The sequence below is a fragment of the Penicillium taxi genome, assembly GCF_028828555.1.
Source record: "Penicillium taxi strain IBT 34144 chromosome Unknown utg000003l_segment0_segment0, whole genome shotgun sequence".
NCBI classification, from domain to species: domain Eukaryota; kingdom Fungi; phylum Ascomycota; class Eurotiomycetes; order Eurotiales; family Aspergillaceae; genus Penicillium; species Penicillium taxi.
This window is the reverse complement of record NW_026643205.1, coordinates 828486-843640: the sequence shown is the minus strand read 5'-3', so window position 1 is coordinate 843640 and position 15155 is coordinate 828486. Positions and strand designations below refer to the sequence as shown.

The following is a 15155-nucleotide window of genomic DNA, read 5'->3' as shown; positions in this document are numbered from 1 at the left end:
TGACAATGATCGAAAATGCCCGTTGCCGTCATCAAATGTAAACTGCTCCCCATTAGGAATGGCGGCTTGTCAGCGGTTAAATTGGTAATGCGAAGTCATGTGAGCTCGCGTCTCCAATTAAAACGCGTTCCTCGATTCCTATATTGCAACCAAAAATTTCAAGGTTCAACCTTATTTGATCTTATTATTTCGGATCTTTAATCTATTCAAAAATGCCCGAACTCGCGGAAGTTGCCCGGATAGTGCACTTTATCCGTCAACATTTGGTCGGCAAGACCCTCTCCAAGGTCCAAGCACAACACGACGACATCGTATATGGTAAGGTTGGAACCAGTGCAGCCGAGCTCCAGAAAGCGATGCAAGGAAAGAAGATTATAGGTGCTAGTCAACAAGGGAAATACTTCTGGATTACAATGGATTCGCCGCCGCATGTTGTGATGCATTTTGGCATGGCGGGCTGGCTCAAAATCAAGGATGCCGATACATATTACTACCGCTCCGACAAACCTGCAGACAAGGAGTGGCCTCCCAAGTACTGGAAGTTCCTCCTAGAGACTAGCGATGATTCTAAGACAGAGGCTGCGTTTGTTGATGCTCGTCGGTTGAGTCGTATTCGGCTAGTGGACTGCCCTGGCGATGAAATTCGGAATCATACGCCTCTGAAAGAAAATGGACCAGATCCTATTTCAGATAAGGATATTGTGAGTGAAGCATGGTTGGCAGGGAAGGTCAAGAGTAAAAGGGTGCCCATAAAAGCCCTTTTGCTTGATCAGGCCAATATCAGTGGAATTGGGAACTGGATGGGGTAAGCATATACATTTTTCATTGGTATTGGCAAGCACTAACATTTATTTTAGTGATGAAATTCTGTATCATGCCAAGATACACCCAGAACAGTACAGCAATACCTTGTCAGAGGATCAGATCAGTGAGCTTCACACCTCGCTTCATTATGTCTGTTCGACTGCCCTCGATGTCCTTGCAGATTCTGAGAAATTTCCCGAGCACTGGCTTTTCAAGCACAGGTGGGGGAAAGGCAAGAAGAACCATTCCCCTGTCTTACCTAATGGGGCCAAGATCACGTTTGTGACTGTTGGTGGCAGGACAAGCGCAGTGGTCCTATCGGTTCAGAAAAAGGGTGGAGCTGTGTTGAAAGATGAGAGCCCAGATGTCACGCCAGTTCTGAAACGTAAGCGGGCCGTCAAACAAGAGAATGACTCGGATTCTGAGGCGAAGTTTGAGACCAAAATTCGCGGCTCAAAGAGAAAGATTGCATCAAAGGTCAAGAAAGAGGCAGAGGACGAGGACGAAAAAGTTGAAGAAAATAATGTGGCAACGGAGACCACGGGCAGAAGAAGATCCACGCGCTTCAGAAAGTAGATAAAAAAGTAGAATACGCATTTACATCATACTAGGTAGCTAATACCTAGGAAATGAATAAAGGATACAAATAGAAACTCGAGTGAAAGAACTTCCTATTCAATTATTTGCGAGCTATGACTCGTTTCGTAGCATGAAGTTTGACATGATATAGCGGCTAGACTTTTCTATCCCTCAATCAGGATACGAGTCCAGTCAAATTTCCTCCAACGTTTTCGGAAACCGTCTACTCTTCGATCGCTACCTCTCTGCCAGCGACCCTGTCGCTTAATAGCGTCTGGAGCTGAGTCAAGCATACCGCCAATGATTTCTCTCGCGAACAAATCTCCACGAGGCCAACGTTGCTCATCTTCAACAATATGGCCGAGGCCACCATCCAGCTCAAACCAGACGTGGAAGTAGGGCATTTCCTTTGCGAGTGTTCGGCGGAATGCATTTCTTCCGAGTCCTTTCTTGGCACCTTCTAGAGTATCGATAATCTTGCGATGCTGAGACCATTCGCCCTCGGCGCTGAGAATAGCCTCCTTAAAGAATGCTGGGGAGGTGTCGCCAATACTGTATGGCAAAGGCACTACTTCCATAGCTGCGTGTCGCTTTTGTTGAGGCCGAGCTGCGTTTTCGTAGAAAATTACATCACGGCCTTGGTCGTGATACATGCGCGTAAGGCTCTTCATGAAGTTGCGGATTTCCTCCCATTCGTCATCATCACACTCCATCAGATTGGTTCTGTGTTGAATGGGAACGATTGTAGCACCCCCTTCACTGAGTTCGGGTTCAGTGGGCAGTGTCAAGAAGACACGGGTCGCTAGAGATATAACAGGCGCAATTGGGGGTGTGTTTGTATCTTCATGATGACAAAGAGGGCAATTATCCAAGATCTTGTTCATCCTGTGGAAATCATGGATTGTTGAGTTTTTGATGTCGATCTCGGACCGCTGCACCCTCTTAGCCAGCTTGGCCGCATTATCATCCATATATTCCAAATCATTCTACACAGTGTTAGATATCATTACTCTCTCATAGGTGATATAAAATGTTCTTACCTGAAATTTTTCGTCGCGACCAATGCGCTCGGCTAATCGCCTTCCTTCTCCACCATATTGACCGCGAGTTTTACGTTCTTCACGAACCATATCCTCGATTGTCATGTCTTCATTATCTTCCACTTGGCCTCTCTCACGACCACGTTTAGTGTCAACTGCCTTGACCTCGTTTTTAGAACCGGCTAGCAGACGATTATGTTGAACATCAAGTACCACAACACCAGGGTCTTTGCGGTTAGCCATAGCCGCAGCGGCTATATCATATTGCTCTTCAAGCTCAGCTGCATCTGGAGAATTTTTCAGTTTGGCCTTCATCATCTGTGCCTTGAGGCGGTTCAATGCCGTCAGATCCAGAGGCTTAGTGGAGTTGGAAGGTGGTTGAACGTCCATTCTCTGGCCCTGGCCCTCGGTCTTAGACTCCTCAGATGAATCGCGAACATCTCTGTGGACTGGGTTCTTAAGTTTTCGCTCTTGAAACAACTCTCCACTTGGCTTTTCCTTGCCCTCGTAGGATTTGCCATAAGTATCGCGCCGATCCATCTCAATTTCTTCTTCTCGGGCGTCGTCAAATGATTCAAGATCTCCAAAGCGTTCAATAGCGACATCTTCCACAGGCCTACCGCTTGTCTCAGCTTCTCTGTACACACCCTTGAGCTTAGTCAATCTCCACTGGGACCCCGAGTCCCCAAACGTGTAATCCACCTTGCGCTGAGCAGGTTCCTCGCTGATGCCCTCCAAATCCTTTCCATCTCTAAGGTCCCGAAGATGAGAATTTAGCTCCTTTTCGTGAATTTTAAGCTCGAAGTCCGCCGATAGCATTTTGGGCTTCGAATCTTCTTCAATGAGCGAAGGCTTTCGCCGCTGAACGTAATCAATGTCAAGTGCCGAAGGTGCTTCCATCCAGGAGTCTCGTTTCAGAGCAGATTCCTCTTGAATAGCTTCTTCTTGAACAGTTTCCTTCGGGGCAGAAGCTTCCTCTACATCTTTAGATCGCTTCCGTGCATGTTCATCGTCCCCTTTTTCAGTCGAGTGACGTGAGCGCTTGTGTCGGTGACCATCATCGTCGTGGCGGTCGTGGCGGTCGTGACGGCGAGATTCACGATCCCTCTCAGATCCGCGGTCGCGGGATCTCGACGAATGGCGCCGACTATGATGACCGGGTCGCGAGTGACGATGGTACCTCGATTCCGCTTTGCGGTCGCTGTGACGGTCACTATGACGGTCACGGCGGTCTCGATAGTGTCGGTCCCTATCGCTTTTCTCGTGTCTCTTTTCTTGACTTTCTGCTAATGACTTTTCGAAATCCTCTAATGTCATTGTGATTGCTGGTATTGGACTTTCGAAGTGCAAGGAGTCACAAAAAGTCGTGGAATGACAAATGACGTTAGCGGTTCGACGGCCCAGGCGCAGATCTTTGCTTCCCCGCGACCCAAAAAAAAAAAAAAGCCCAAAGCAAAAAAGATAAGAGCTTTAACGCCCTTCCCCTCAACCTCACTTTCGTTCTCACCAATAATCTATTCTTGAGAGTCATTTTTGGATCGCACAACGGAAATTACACTCATCTATCATGTCGTCTCCAGTATCTATTGTCTGCGTGGGCATGGCAGGTATGAAAACTATCTCTCAAGATGCCCGGCCCAGAATGCCTTTGCTGATGAATACAGGCTCGGGAAAGACTACATTTATGCAAAGAATCAACTCTCACCTGCACTCCAATAATACTGTGCCTTATGTGATCAACCTAGACCCCGCAGTACACTCGGTGCCGTTCGACAGTAACATCGATATCCGAGACTCAATCAACTACAAAGAAGTTATGAAGCAATACAACCTGGGCCCTAACGGTGGAATCTTGACATCGCTCAATCTATTTGCGACCAAGATTGATCAGATTATTGCCCTTTTGGAAAAGCGCACCGCTCCAAACCCCGAGAATCCCTCAAAGCAAATCAAACATATCATAGTCGATACCCCCGGTCAGATTGAAGCCTTTGTGTGGAGTGCATCTGGTAGTATTCTTCTGGAAACCCTCGCGTCGTCATTCCCTACAGTGATTGCCTATGTCATCGATACTCCGCGCGCCAGCTCGACTAGCACATTTATGAGCAACATGCTGTACGCGTGCAGTATCCTTTACAAGACCAAGCTGCCAATGATCCTCGTTTTCAACAAAACAGATGTCAAAGATGCAGAATTCGCCAAGCAATGGATGACTGATTTTGACAAATTTCAGGAAGCTCTGCGAGGAGAAGAGGAGACAGGTGCATTCGGAGGCGAGGGTGGTGCCGGCGGCTTCGGTTCTGGAAGTGGATACATGAGCTCGTATTTGAACAGTATGAGTTTAGTGTTGGAGGAATTCTACAAACACTTGAGTGTCGTCGGTGTCAGCTCTATGACAGGCGATGGCGTGGACGAGTTCTTTGAGGCTGTGGAAGAGAAGCGCCAGGAATTTGAGCGCGACTACAAGCCGGAGCTTGAGCGCAAAAAGAAGGAGCGCGAGGAAAGCAAAGATGCCAAGCGTGAATTGGAATTGGGTAAGTTGATGCAAGATATGAATGTTGATTCGTCGGGCCGCCGAGCGCGCAAGGGCCCTGAGACCGGACCGGACACCATTAGCGACGCTGAAGATGATGAAGAGGACGAGATCATCAAGCGGGGATTGGCCGATGGAGAGTATGATAGCGAGGATGACGACTATGAGTACCCCGAGCCTAGTGCCGGTAATAATGAGGGTCTCTCCGAGCGCTATAAGCAGGCTCTTGCCGGCCAACAGAGTGCCCCTTCAGACCAGGACCACAGCTTCACTCGGTTCCTGGCTGCCAATCAAATTAACCAGTGATCATCGAGATAGATCATGTGGAGTTGTGCGATTTTTGGGAGTTACGGTACTGAGGGCGCTTTTATTTGCGTAGGGGATTCAATTTTATTACAAAGTTCAAGATTTAAAACTCTACGCCTGGTTATCACATAAACCATGTATGCGACTGATCAAATTCGATTGATTATAAAGAGGTATCCAAATCATATAGATAGAAAAGGCGTTGAAATAGCCGTGCACGATTCTATCCTTCAAGAGGCACATTTTATTGCCGGTAATCCCTCTAATGCAGTTTGGGGCAGATTTTTTGCTTTTGCTACTTGATTAATATTCAATTCCATGCTTTCCCCATTTCAATTGTCCTAACATATTTATTTACGGTCAAGAGGAATTGGTTTTATTGATGCCCAGGCATACATTGCAGGTGTATATCTATCAATATAAAATCCAATCATCAAACTCATCACATGACCAAATCTTGCCTACATCTTATTTCGTCGTTCTCTGTGTGCAGGGTTCGTTCTCGTAACCAGTTTTTTCATTATGCCACGTGCAGTACGAGGTAAGTACCAACAGCGAGACGTTCAATTGAGCTGGTATTAACAATGGCGGTCTAAGTATCCTCATCGAACGCGATCCCTCGATCAAATCCATAATCCTCAAATATGATGAGGAACTGCATGATTATGTTGTAGAGGACTTGGATGATGAGAATCACCTCGTTATCAAGGAGAGCTGACTCCATACCCTGAAAGAGCGCCTAGACCAGGTACTCTCTACCGTCATATAATTGACATTCATTGAAGCTTTACTCGTCGGGCGTAAAAAAATTGCGGTCAAGTTGCTAGTGTATAAACAAGATCTTGATCTGAAGATCATGCAATTGGATATATCTGAGTCTGAGTGAGAATGAGCAGGACATTAGGAAGACCTCTGGAGTCCAGGCAACGAATTGATCTACATCATGTCATCATTTACCTTTCACCTAATTGTAGACTATAGATTCGGAATTCCGAAATATTGCAGGCAAATTTGTACCTAGAAAATCTGAAAAATTCAAGCTTTTATAGTAGATCTCATGTTTGGAATGACGTCATCCATTCTCGAGCTCTGATCGAAAGCAGCAAAGCTCCGACGTCCTCCAATCTTCAATTCCCCTCAACAACACCAAATCATATCATCTAGTCCAAATTTGTGACATTGATACATTTTCTTCTGTTAAGTTCTGTATCAGAACCATAGGTGTACATTACATTACCTCTCACTTTTGACCAACATAACTGGATATGGATGTAAGTTTTCAATACCTGAACAGCATACCGGAACAGCTTGATCGAAGCTTCCAGCCATCGGGGTTTCATTACCTCTCAAATACTGATCCAGAGAATCGCAGGTATTCCACTTGTTTACGTGGTCAACCGCGGCATGGCTGTCGCTGCAGAGCTTGCCACTGATTGTAAGCCCGAGTATGGTCGCAGCTATGCTCTTGGATGAAACCCGGGCCATCACCTGTATATTCAATCCCAAGACTCCAAACTCCAATTCTCGCATCTCTAACACTTGGTTTTTTTAGCTCTCGAGATCTACTTTGCCCGGTGCCTTGGTATAGGCCTACTGACCATTGCAGTCATCATTCTGATGCTTACGGGCTCCATCCCTTTGACGTCCTCAATATCATCACCCATAACCACCGACGATTCGGATCCAAGGGCGCCATATGCCATTCCTACTCTGATTGTGACATCTCTGTTCCATAGCGCCTCTGCTTTCAACGTGTATAGTTGGTACATTGTCGGAGGACAGACAGCATTTGCCGCTGCAGTTGGTGCAAACTCTCTTCTTGCATTCATCGGTCTGTGGTGTGTGCTCTTCGCAAACAGCAATGGTAAAATTAGTACCAAAACTGGTCTTGATAAGAGGACCGCGGGATTTCCGTTCAAGAATTCCGAGGCGTATAAGAAGCATTCAGATAAAAAGGGTCTTTAAGTGGGCTTTTCCTTGAGGATTCATCTGGTTTACAGCTATTGCAGGTTGAGATAGCATAGATCAGGCAGCCTACCAAAAACTGACACGCCAAAATCATTTAAATAAGATTTTATTCTTATGATACAGCCCGAGGATTTGGCGAATTTAGTTAGTAGGAATCACGGGAGGCTTATGATAAACAACAGCCTTTGAACCTTGATACTTGCGTATATAACCAGCATCCGTTGAATGTTTATAAGGCATGATATACCTGTTCACTGATTGTGTCAAAGACTTGGAACCTTCGTCCATCCGCATGCCCAACCCAAATTGGTCAATGTATTGGAATGAAAGAGTTTATTTCTCGGTTTTCGGTGACTGTTGAATGTCTGACCTCGGAGTTGTGGAGATCGCCTCATTTCATTACTTCCAGGATCTCCAGCTCGACTGGATGTTGAGACAGAGAGGACCCTGATTTAAGTGATGTAAAGGTAAAATGAGGAACCTTGGAATGGACCTATGTTGGCTGTTCGCTTCTAAATTCTGGAGGTCCTTCACTTGAATATGAATTAAGAGCTCTAGCCCCGGAGAGTAAGATGACAGTCTTCCAAGTCAATGTTCCATGTTGTCCTACGGATACCGGCCCAAATAAATCGCCCACAGTTGAAACGACGACAGGAGGCATGGACACGATGACAGAAAGGATAACTGGTGTATCACCTCTGCCATCTTATCCACGAACGCATCGTCTAGGGTTGGTTTAGCCGAAAGAGGCTACGATACGTTAACAAACTCTTAAGCATGTATGCTTGTATAACTAGGTACATTATAATATCATTTGGATATCATTTACTACGCAGTTGATGTACTTGATGCCTGCACGAAACGAGAGTCGGCACATCAGTACTACAGAGGCCAGGAACAAACTGAAGAAAGAAGACTTGATTTGTTATATCAAACGGGAAGTGAACCTTTCATTGCATTCGTGGTAGTAGTAAAGGACTCAGCAACTTGGTCCAATACAGCATGGACTTTTGTTGATGTCATTGCCACCGCTGTGGTGAGTGCTATGGTGAATAATGACTTAGGTAGGTATTTGGTAGTACATAAACCTTCCAAGGTTGGAAGTGAAGGTGATGGTCATGGGAGCCGTCCACGCAAGCTTCAGATGCGAATTACCCTAAAATGTCCAACCATGGTACAATTTTGTCACGTTTACAAGATTAGCCTAGTAGATGGATGAAGAGTCAGACCTTCCCTTATTTGGATGTGACGTGGTTTACAGAACCCTAACTTATACTAATATATATCAAAATACTTCTAAGGTTTTACCCTCATCGTAAGATTCCCTCTCCTTAAAAAATTTCTTTGCCTCCTCTAACCTTTCTACTTTTCTCATCTTGTCTCGAATCATGCTTTGGTTCGACAAAATGAGTCAAATGACTAGAAAACGGCTGAGAGAGAGCCTGGAAGCAATGATGACGGGAATTTTCCATATTGCTGAGAAAAAGATCAACCTGGAACGGCTCAAACAACTGGCTCAAAAGCCACCAAAAGTGTATCCCTATGTTCCTATATCGTCCTTAACCCTGAAAGAGGTCGAGAAATGCATGAAGCTTAAGAGCACCACAGAAATGGACTTAGAGCTTTACCAGTTCATTGCTCCTGTCGATTTGTGTGACGCGCACAGTAAGTACTGTCAACAAATAAGAGCAAAATTCAACTAACTTATAGAAGCCAGCGTCTTGAAAAGTTGTCAGGTCGCATTTGCTAAAGACGAAAAAGAGCTTGCTCGCCTTACACTGGGACTTCTCCTTGGTTATGCAAACAAGATCGTAAGCTCCAATGCGAAAGTTGTACGCCCTTTGAATTTTGGCACAAATGGCTGTATATGGAAATTTGGATCTGTGACCCTTCGCCGAATGAAATCAATACTTTGGGGCCGACCAGATTACCACCTTTGGTACGGCAAACGGGCCAATACGGCAGTGAATGTGGTTGTGGTACAGTCCAAAGGTCCTGGAACTGGTATCGCACAAGCATTATGCTACATGGGTAAGTTCTTATACTCGTGAACTCAAAGCAATGTTCAAGAATCTAACTGGCCAAAGGAGTGATACACCGCCGCCAGATGGAAGAGAATAATGACTCAAAGGTGTATGGGGTTTGTTCTGATGGACAAAAATTCCATCTTCTCAAGATAAATGAGAACTCCGAGGTTCGTAATCTTTCCATTCTTCTAGAATATCATTATCCTGTTACTCATACATCAATAGTGGAGTGAACGCATACTGACGGTCCGAGACCGTGACTTTACGAACGTGCTTGGGTATCTGGTCTACATCTTATACCGGGCGGCGGGCTTATCACCGGAGCTTTCAAAGAAATCAAGTGGCTACTCGAAGAATCCAAGCCGTGAATCTGATAAAAGGCTCCGCTGCAAGTCCAGGAGCCGCAAAATTTGCCTTGAGCCAATCATAGAAGAAATGGAAGAGTAAGCGATTTTAACCTCGTCTACTGAGCCCACGCCAGAGCCTGTCATAGCAGAAAGTCCTTCTGTAATTGCCAACACCTTTGCAGAAGCTGAAATATTCACCTGAAATCTAAAGTAGCAGTGGAGCAGCTTCAGAGACCGGGATCGATAGCTTCCTGGAGAAACCACCTGGATATGCTAGTACGGTGAATAGCGTTACCTAGGTATTCATCTGCAGTCACGCAATTACTTCGAAAAATGCCGGTGGCTTTCAACTACCAACCTTGGAAGGTAGCAGCGCTTTCGTCCTGTGTACGGATCCTGAGGTCTGATCCTCCGGTGCTTCCAGGCAGCGCTTGTTTATATACCTCGAGGGTATGTTTGACTTGTTGTTTGTGGGAGTCAAAAAGTGACCCATCATAGTCAACTCCAAGGGTCGGTATCAGAAGATGGAACATCGAACTAAGTAGCTAAGGAGAAGCCTTAATTCAACCCTGATGTTCTAAGATGAGGTTCTGAGTAGATCCCAAGGTTCGGATTAACCTCTCAAGCTCATAACAGTTGACCTATACGGAGAATTAGTAGTGAACATCAATTCAAGTCACCTTGGAAGATAATTAAACCGTAAAACAGCTAACGAAAGCTGAATGTGGGATGATCACTTTGTTCTCTCTCATCTTACTTTTTGTTCTTGGTTTCTCCCTCATAATGGAAATGAAGAGGGGAATCAAAACTTGGAAGAAAAAAGAATAGGAAAAGGGCCTCTTATTTGAATATTAGCATGTAACATGTGACCTCTGAGTCTATAAAAATAGTCCTTATCTTATCGCTTTCGATAACGCCGCTTCAACCGCCCTCCCTTCTCCGCAAAAGCAGCAAGCAAACTCTACAGCTCAAAATGTGGGGGAGATTGATACCAGCCAAAATGAATCCACCCCTCCAAAGACCCGTAAGCCCTTCTTTAGCATCTGAGATACCCATCGTCGATGAAAACTCCAGTCTAGGCGCGCAACTAGACTCTCAGCCCTTCACCTTTACCACACCCCAACAGTCCCTCCATACTACGCAGCAGAATGCAATAACCGTTGGAAGCAATGCGCTCGGGTCTGCAAGTCATGGTGTAGATTTCCCACAGCCACCAGAGCAGTCCTTTCATCTATCTGGCTATGATGGAATGACTGACGCGGCGGAAATGTCATTCGCCGGCCAATTGGAGGGCATGAAACTTATTCCCAATCCACCCGATCTGGAATTTTGGAGAGAGAAGCTGTTTCATGTAGATGGGGTGATCACATTGAGTGAAGAAGAGTATGTCATGAAACAGTACTACGGCGTTCTTGCTGTTGAATCCAAAAAACAAACAATTCGGCTAATAAGCGTTGCTTCCCCAGATTCCAGACCTACTTTCCCCATGTTGACAACGTTTACTCCCATCGCTCCACTCAGAGATATAAACGTAGACCATTCGTATCTCACTACTGGGACTGTCGACTTAAAGGTCGACCACCGGGTACACCCAAGTCCAGCGATCCTAATAAGAAAAAGCGCAAACGTATCGCGCGGGAACGGGATCTATGCGATGTCAAGATCAAGATTACTGAATACTTTCCCATCTCTACGGATGTTGATACATCTGGGGGCTTTGAATCAATGCCGGCTGAGTTCTCGCCTGGTGTCCATACTCTATTTCCCGTTCAAAAGGAGAACTTTCCATTTGGTGTAGTTTCGCCGCGGGGAAACTTACCATCAGGTCAGGTTGGAGCTAATAGTGGGAGATATTTCACCATTCAGAGAGTTAATGGTAATGGCGCTAATGGAAAGAACGATGGTGTTGATGGTGGTCATCGACATACACTGGAGGAGAGTGATCGAGTTAAGAAGAATAGTGTACAACGACATTATTTGAAGGAAGGTAAAGAAATGAAAAAGGCTGTGGTAAGTCTATTTTTTCTCTGTTGCATGATGCTACTGCAAAATATCTTTGTATATTGATTCTTTTCGTTCTTATTTTTCTTTCTTGATTTATGTCTGACCACCTCCCCAGAGAAACGTATCAGACGCAGCAATGATGGGCCTGAAATCATACCACACCAGAGCGACGGGTCTGGCTGCCAACACAGCGATAAAACACTCAGCCGAATCAAGCCTCAAGCTCTATGGCAGCTGTTTCTGGTAAGTGCGAGTTTCACATGAAGGGTTCCGTACAAATCTTGCTTGCTTGAGGGTCTTGATGCTGATTTGTCATTTGTACAGCCCTTTCGTGCAACGAGTTTGGATCGCTCTGGAATTTAAAGGCATTCAGTACCAATATATAGAGGTGGATCCCTATTACAAGCCACAATCCTTGTTGGAGGTGAATCCACGAGGTCTCGTTCCAGCATTGCGCCACGGCGATTGGGGCTGTCATGAGAGCACAGTGCTGCTAGAATATGTAAGAAGTTCCAGCATCAGGGCATCGCCCATCTTTGGTACCAAGCTAATACAGACACTCTAGCTCGAGGACTTAAAACTCGGCATGGCACTTCATCCAGCAGACCCAAAGCTGCGTGCTAATTGCAGGCTATGGGTAGATCATGTCAGAGGGCCTTAATTCCGAACTTCACTTCCTGGTGCTAACAGAAAGTAGATCAATCGATATGTCGTCCCAAGCTTCTATCGATTATTGCAAGAGCAGGACCAACAGAAACATAATGCGCATACGCAGGAACTTCAGAGCGGATTGAACAAACTGATGGTGGCAGCACATCCGGCTGGGCCATTTTTTTTCGGAGAACAGATGTCCTTAGTAGACATTCATGCTGCACCCTGGGCTATTCGGCTCCGTCGAGTCATGAAGCCGTATCGAGGCTGGCCGGATGCCGCTGAAGGAAGCAGATTGGAGTCTTGGCTAAATGCCCTCGAGGCAAATCAGCACATCCGTGCAACGACCAGCACGGATCAGCTCTATGTTGACAGTTATGAGCGATATGCCCGTAAGTATATCTCTCTGCTCGGGTATGATTCATGACTGACGCCATTTCGCATAACAGAGAATCGACCAAACACATCTCAGCTTGCAAACGCAATTAATTCTGGAGATGTGCTTCCTTGATGCATTCCGGCCCCCTTTCCTCCATGGTTTATACAATGAGCCATTTTATAATAGTCTCGTCGTAAGCCAGTATGTTAATTTAACTCGTTCGAGCACCTCTGTTGCTGAATCCAAAACCACCCCTTCCACTTGCATCAGGGCCTCGAGGGCTGCGTATTGGTTGTTGCAGAACTTGCTGGTCAGAGTCGCTCCGGTCTCCTTGGCGATCTCGTCTCTGTAGATGAGCTGGACCATTTGCCCTCGCGGCGACGGTGGGATCGTAAAGATTCTTGGTTTTTCCGGAAGCGGTGGATGGATCTCGTTTCTCTCGGTGATCACGCCCACCACGACCTTTGCCCTTTCCTTTCCCTTCGCCTTGCTGACGAGGTGGAGTGGTAGTTCCTGGGGTCGAATTGCCTGATGTAGTCGCAGATGTAGAACCAAACAATCTCTCTCTAGCCTCTTCATACTTGCGTTGCTTCTCCTCTCTATTCTTGAGCGCAATTGCATGACGTTCTTCTGGGGTGGGTTCGGGGGTTTGATAACCTCCTCATCTGAGTCGTCCTCTAACCCAAGCTGGCCCATTCCAGCAGTCGCACTGTTAATTCCAGAGTATCTTGTTGCAACCTGCGGTCTTCGACTGAGCAATGTAACGGTTGGTTTAATATCTTGCTTTAGGGGTACGTCTGAGCGCGCCTCGACAAAGTGGAGTGTCTGTGGGGATTCACTGATGGGGTAAAAATTTACTTAGCAGCCAAGAATATTATGCTTCATGCAGTTTATATAACATACGCCTCAGCCCATAGTTGCCGATTAAACTCTGCTTGCTGCGCCCTACGCTGTGCTTTTGTAACTTTCGATGAGACTTTTTTCTCGGGTGGCGGAGCAGTCTATAGACCAGACAATTCCATCAGTATTCATTCAAAGTAAGATAATATTGCAAGAAGCAGACTGAAACACAAGTATGAGATGGCTAGATGACTATGGAACTCACATCAGCTTTCGATTCCCAGTCATCATCCCAGGCATCGGGGACTCCAGATCTGATACTCATTATGAGAGCAGGTTAGAATATGCGAAAATATGTCCAAAGTGAATAGAAATTATAATCTGAGGATATTCACACTGTGGTCAGTGAATCAATGAGGAGAAAGAAAATTGGTCGGGGCCCAAAGAAAAGGCCCACCGCCCAGTCCGATTGGAGACTCCGTTTTAACTGCCACTTTGCGATCCATCTTAACATCAACCCCAACCACATCTGCAAAAATGGATTGTAAGTTCTTGATTCTCATGACTGTTGCTTGTGTAAAAGAATCTGTCATTGTCTCTTCCTCTTCCATTTCTCCTTTCATCCACTCACGAGTTACGACTAACCACAGACTCAAGATTCACAAGATTCTCAATATTCTCGATATTCTGACATTGACTCCGAAATAGACCCCTCCCAAAGCACTGGCTCTGCCCAAATAGACCATGACCCCCAAACTCCAGCTCATAACAACATCTTCTCTTCGACCACTCGCAAAGAGGAGCTCAGCCCACCTGAACTTACTCGCTGGACTGAATTCATAGAGAAATATCCAGGGTATGCGGATATTCCAAAGGAGCACCGAGGAGATCGAGGAGAGCGCAAGCGGAGAGAACATGATGTTGTTGACAAAGACTTTAGCTTGGGTGAGTGATATATATCTCTAACCAGTAACCTTTGCTCTTGAACTCATTAGCTATTCTGCTCTACAGAGGAATTCGGAGACCCATTTGATGATACCGATATGGTAGAGAAGCTGTGATAGTTCTCGGCGCTTTATTGCTCATAAAATGATTAATGAGATATGACTGAAGTCTCTACATTCTCCGCTGTTACATCGTACTGCTGTGATTCTCCTAGCTGGATGAGAATATGAACATGTTCAGGTGGATTATCGTATGATACCTACGAGAGCTCTACTTCTGAGTGACTCTATACCATATGTAGATATCACCGCAAATCATTTGTCTGCCTCCTCCTTTCATTTCCAAGGTTAGTTATACTATGATTTGATTATTGTTATAAAGAAGGAGTTAGTATGATTGATGGAATGCCGGTGCTCATTGGCAGCCTTTCAATAGGCGTTTTTTTTTCTGATTGGAGTGAACAAAGTTGGATGAAAGCGGTGTTTTAGTATAAAGTACATAGTTCCAAGGTTGATATATGGTTTAGAACTGAAAAGCAGATAACAATTACGGTCCATGTAAGTAGAAATAGCGACTATGTAGGCCAAGCAACCTTTTGCACTAAATCTGTATGAATGGATTCTTTTTTCATGTTAATTTTCCAATATGTATAAATGGTAGAATTCCAGTATAAATTCTATTCTATTTCCCAGCATAAACTCGGCATAAAACCACATGGAATTAACGTTGTGC

General features: G+C 45.4%; 8 protein-coding genes across 8 annotated transcripts; 6 read left to right on the top strand and 2 right to left on the bottom strand.

Moving 5' to 3' along the window:
* Nucleotides 1-212: 212 nt before the first annotated feature.
* N7495_003796 (putative formamidopyrimidine-DNA glycosylase) lies at nucleotides 213-1380 on the top strand (the record flags this gene model as incomplete). Its single annotated transcript, XM_057206447.1, has 2 exons — nucleotides 213-805; nucleotides 858-1380. The coding sequence occupies 2 exons, from the start codon at nucleotides 213-215 to the stop codon at nucleotides 1378-1380; spliced, it is 1116 nt and encodes a 371-aa protein (XP_057064127.1).
* Nucleotides 1381-1547: 167 nt separating this feature from the next.
* Nucleotides 1548-3740, bottom strand: N7495_003795 (putative cell cycle control protein (Cwf19); the record flags this gene model as incomplete). Its single annotated transcript, XM_057206446.1, has 2 exons — nucleotides 1548-2369; nucleotides 2424-3740. The coding sequence occupies 2 exons, from the start codon at nucleotides 3738-3740 to the stop codon at nucleotides 1548-1550; spliced, it is 2139 nt and encodes a 712-aa protein (XP_057064126.1).
* Nucleotides 3741-3990: 250 nt separating this feature from the next.
* On the top strand, nucleotides 3991-5262 carry N7495_003794 (putative ATP binding protein; the record flags this gene model as incomplete). Its single annotated transcript, XM_057206445.1, has 2 exons — nucleotides 3991-4030; nucleotides 4088-5262. 2 exons carry the CDS (start codon nucleotides 3991-3993, stop codon nucleotides 5260-5262), a joined length of 1215 nt encoding a protein of 404 aa, XP_057064125.1.
* Nucleotides 5263-6527: 1265 nt separating this feature from the next.
* Nucleotides 6528-7227, top strand: N7495_003793 (uncharacterized protein; the record flags this gene model as incomplete). Its single annotated transcript, XM_057206444.1, has 3 exons — nucleotides 6528-6533; nucleotides 6625-6697; nucleotides 6815-7227. The coding sequence occupies 3 exons, from the start codon at nucleotides 6528-6530 to the stop codon at nucleotides 7225-7227; spliced, it is 492 nt and encodes a 163-aa protein (XP_057064124.1).
* Nucleotides 7228-8681: 1454 nt separating this feature from the next.
* On the top strand, nucleotides 8682-9281 carry N7495_003792 (uncharacterized protein; the record flags this gene model as incomplete). Its single annotated transcript, XM_057206443.1, has 2 exons — nucleotides 8682-8899; nucleotides 8948-9281. The coding sequence occupies 2 exons, from the start codon at nucleotides 8682-8684 to the stop codon at nucleotides 9279-9281; spliced, it is 552 nt and encodes a 183-aa protein (XP_057064123.1).
* A 1296-nt stretch (nucleotides 9282-10577) lies between these two features.
* Nucleotides 10578-12770, top strand: N7495_003791 (glutathione S-transferase family protein; the record flags this gene model as incomplete). The annotated part of the gene is made up of 7 exons (XM_057206442.1): nucleotides 10578-10987; nucleotides 11071-11614; nucleotides 11724-11851; nucleotides 11933-12110; nucleotides 12174-12245; nucleotides 12306-12651; nucleotides 12709-12770. The coding sequence occupies 7 exons, from the start codon at nucleotides 10578-10580 to the stop codon at nucleotides 12768-12770; spliced, it is 1740 nt and encodes a 579-aa protein (XP_057064122.1).
* A 45-nt stretch (nucleotides 12771-12815) lies between these two features.
* N7495_003790 (uncharacterized protein) lies at nucleotides 12816-13803 on the bottom strand (the record flags this gene model as incomplete). The annotated part of the gene is made up of 3 exons (XM_057206441.1): nucleotides 12816-13476; nucleotides 13542-13639; nucleotides 13744-13803. The coding sequence occupies 3 exons, from the start codon at nucleotides 13801-13803 to the stop codon at nucleotides 12816-12818; spliced, it is 819 nt and encodes a 272-aa protein (XP_057064121.1).
* Nucleotides 13804-14015: 212 nt separating this feature from the next.
* Nucleotides 14016-14539, top strand: N7495_003789 (uncharacterized protein; the record flags this gene model as incomplete). Its single annotated transcript, XM_057206440.1, has 3 exons — nucleotides 14016-14022; nucleotides 14187-14423; nucleotides 14490-14539. 3 exons carry the CDS (start codon nucleotides 14016-14018, stop codon nucleotides 14537-14539), a joined length of 294 nt encoding a protein of 97 aa, XP_057064120.1.
* Between the last annotated feature and the right edge of the window lie 616 nt (nucleotides 14540-15155).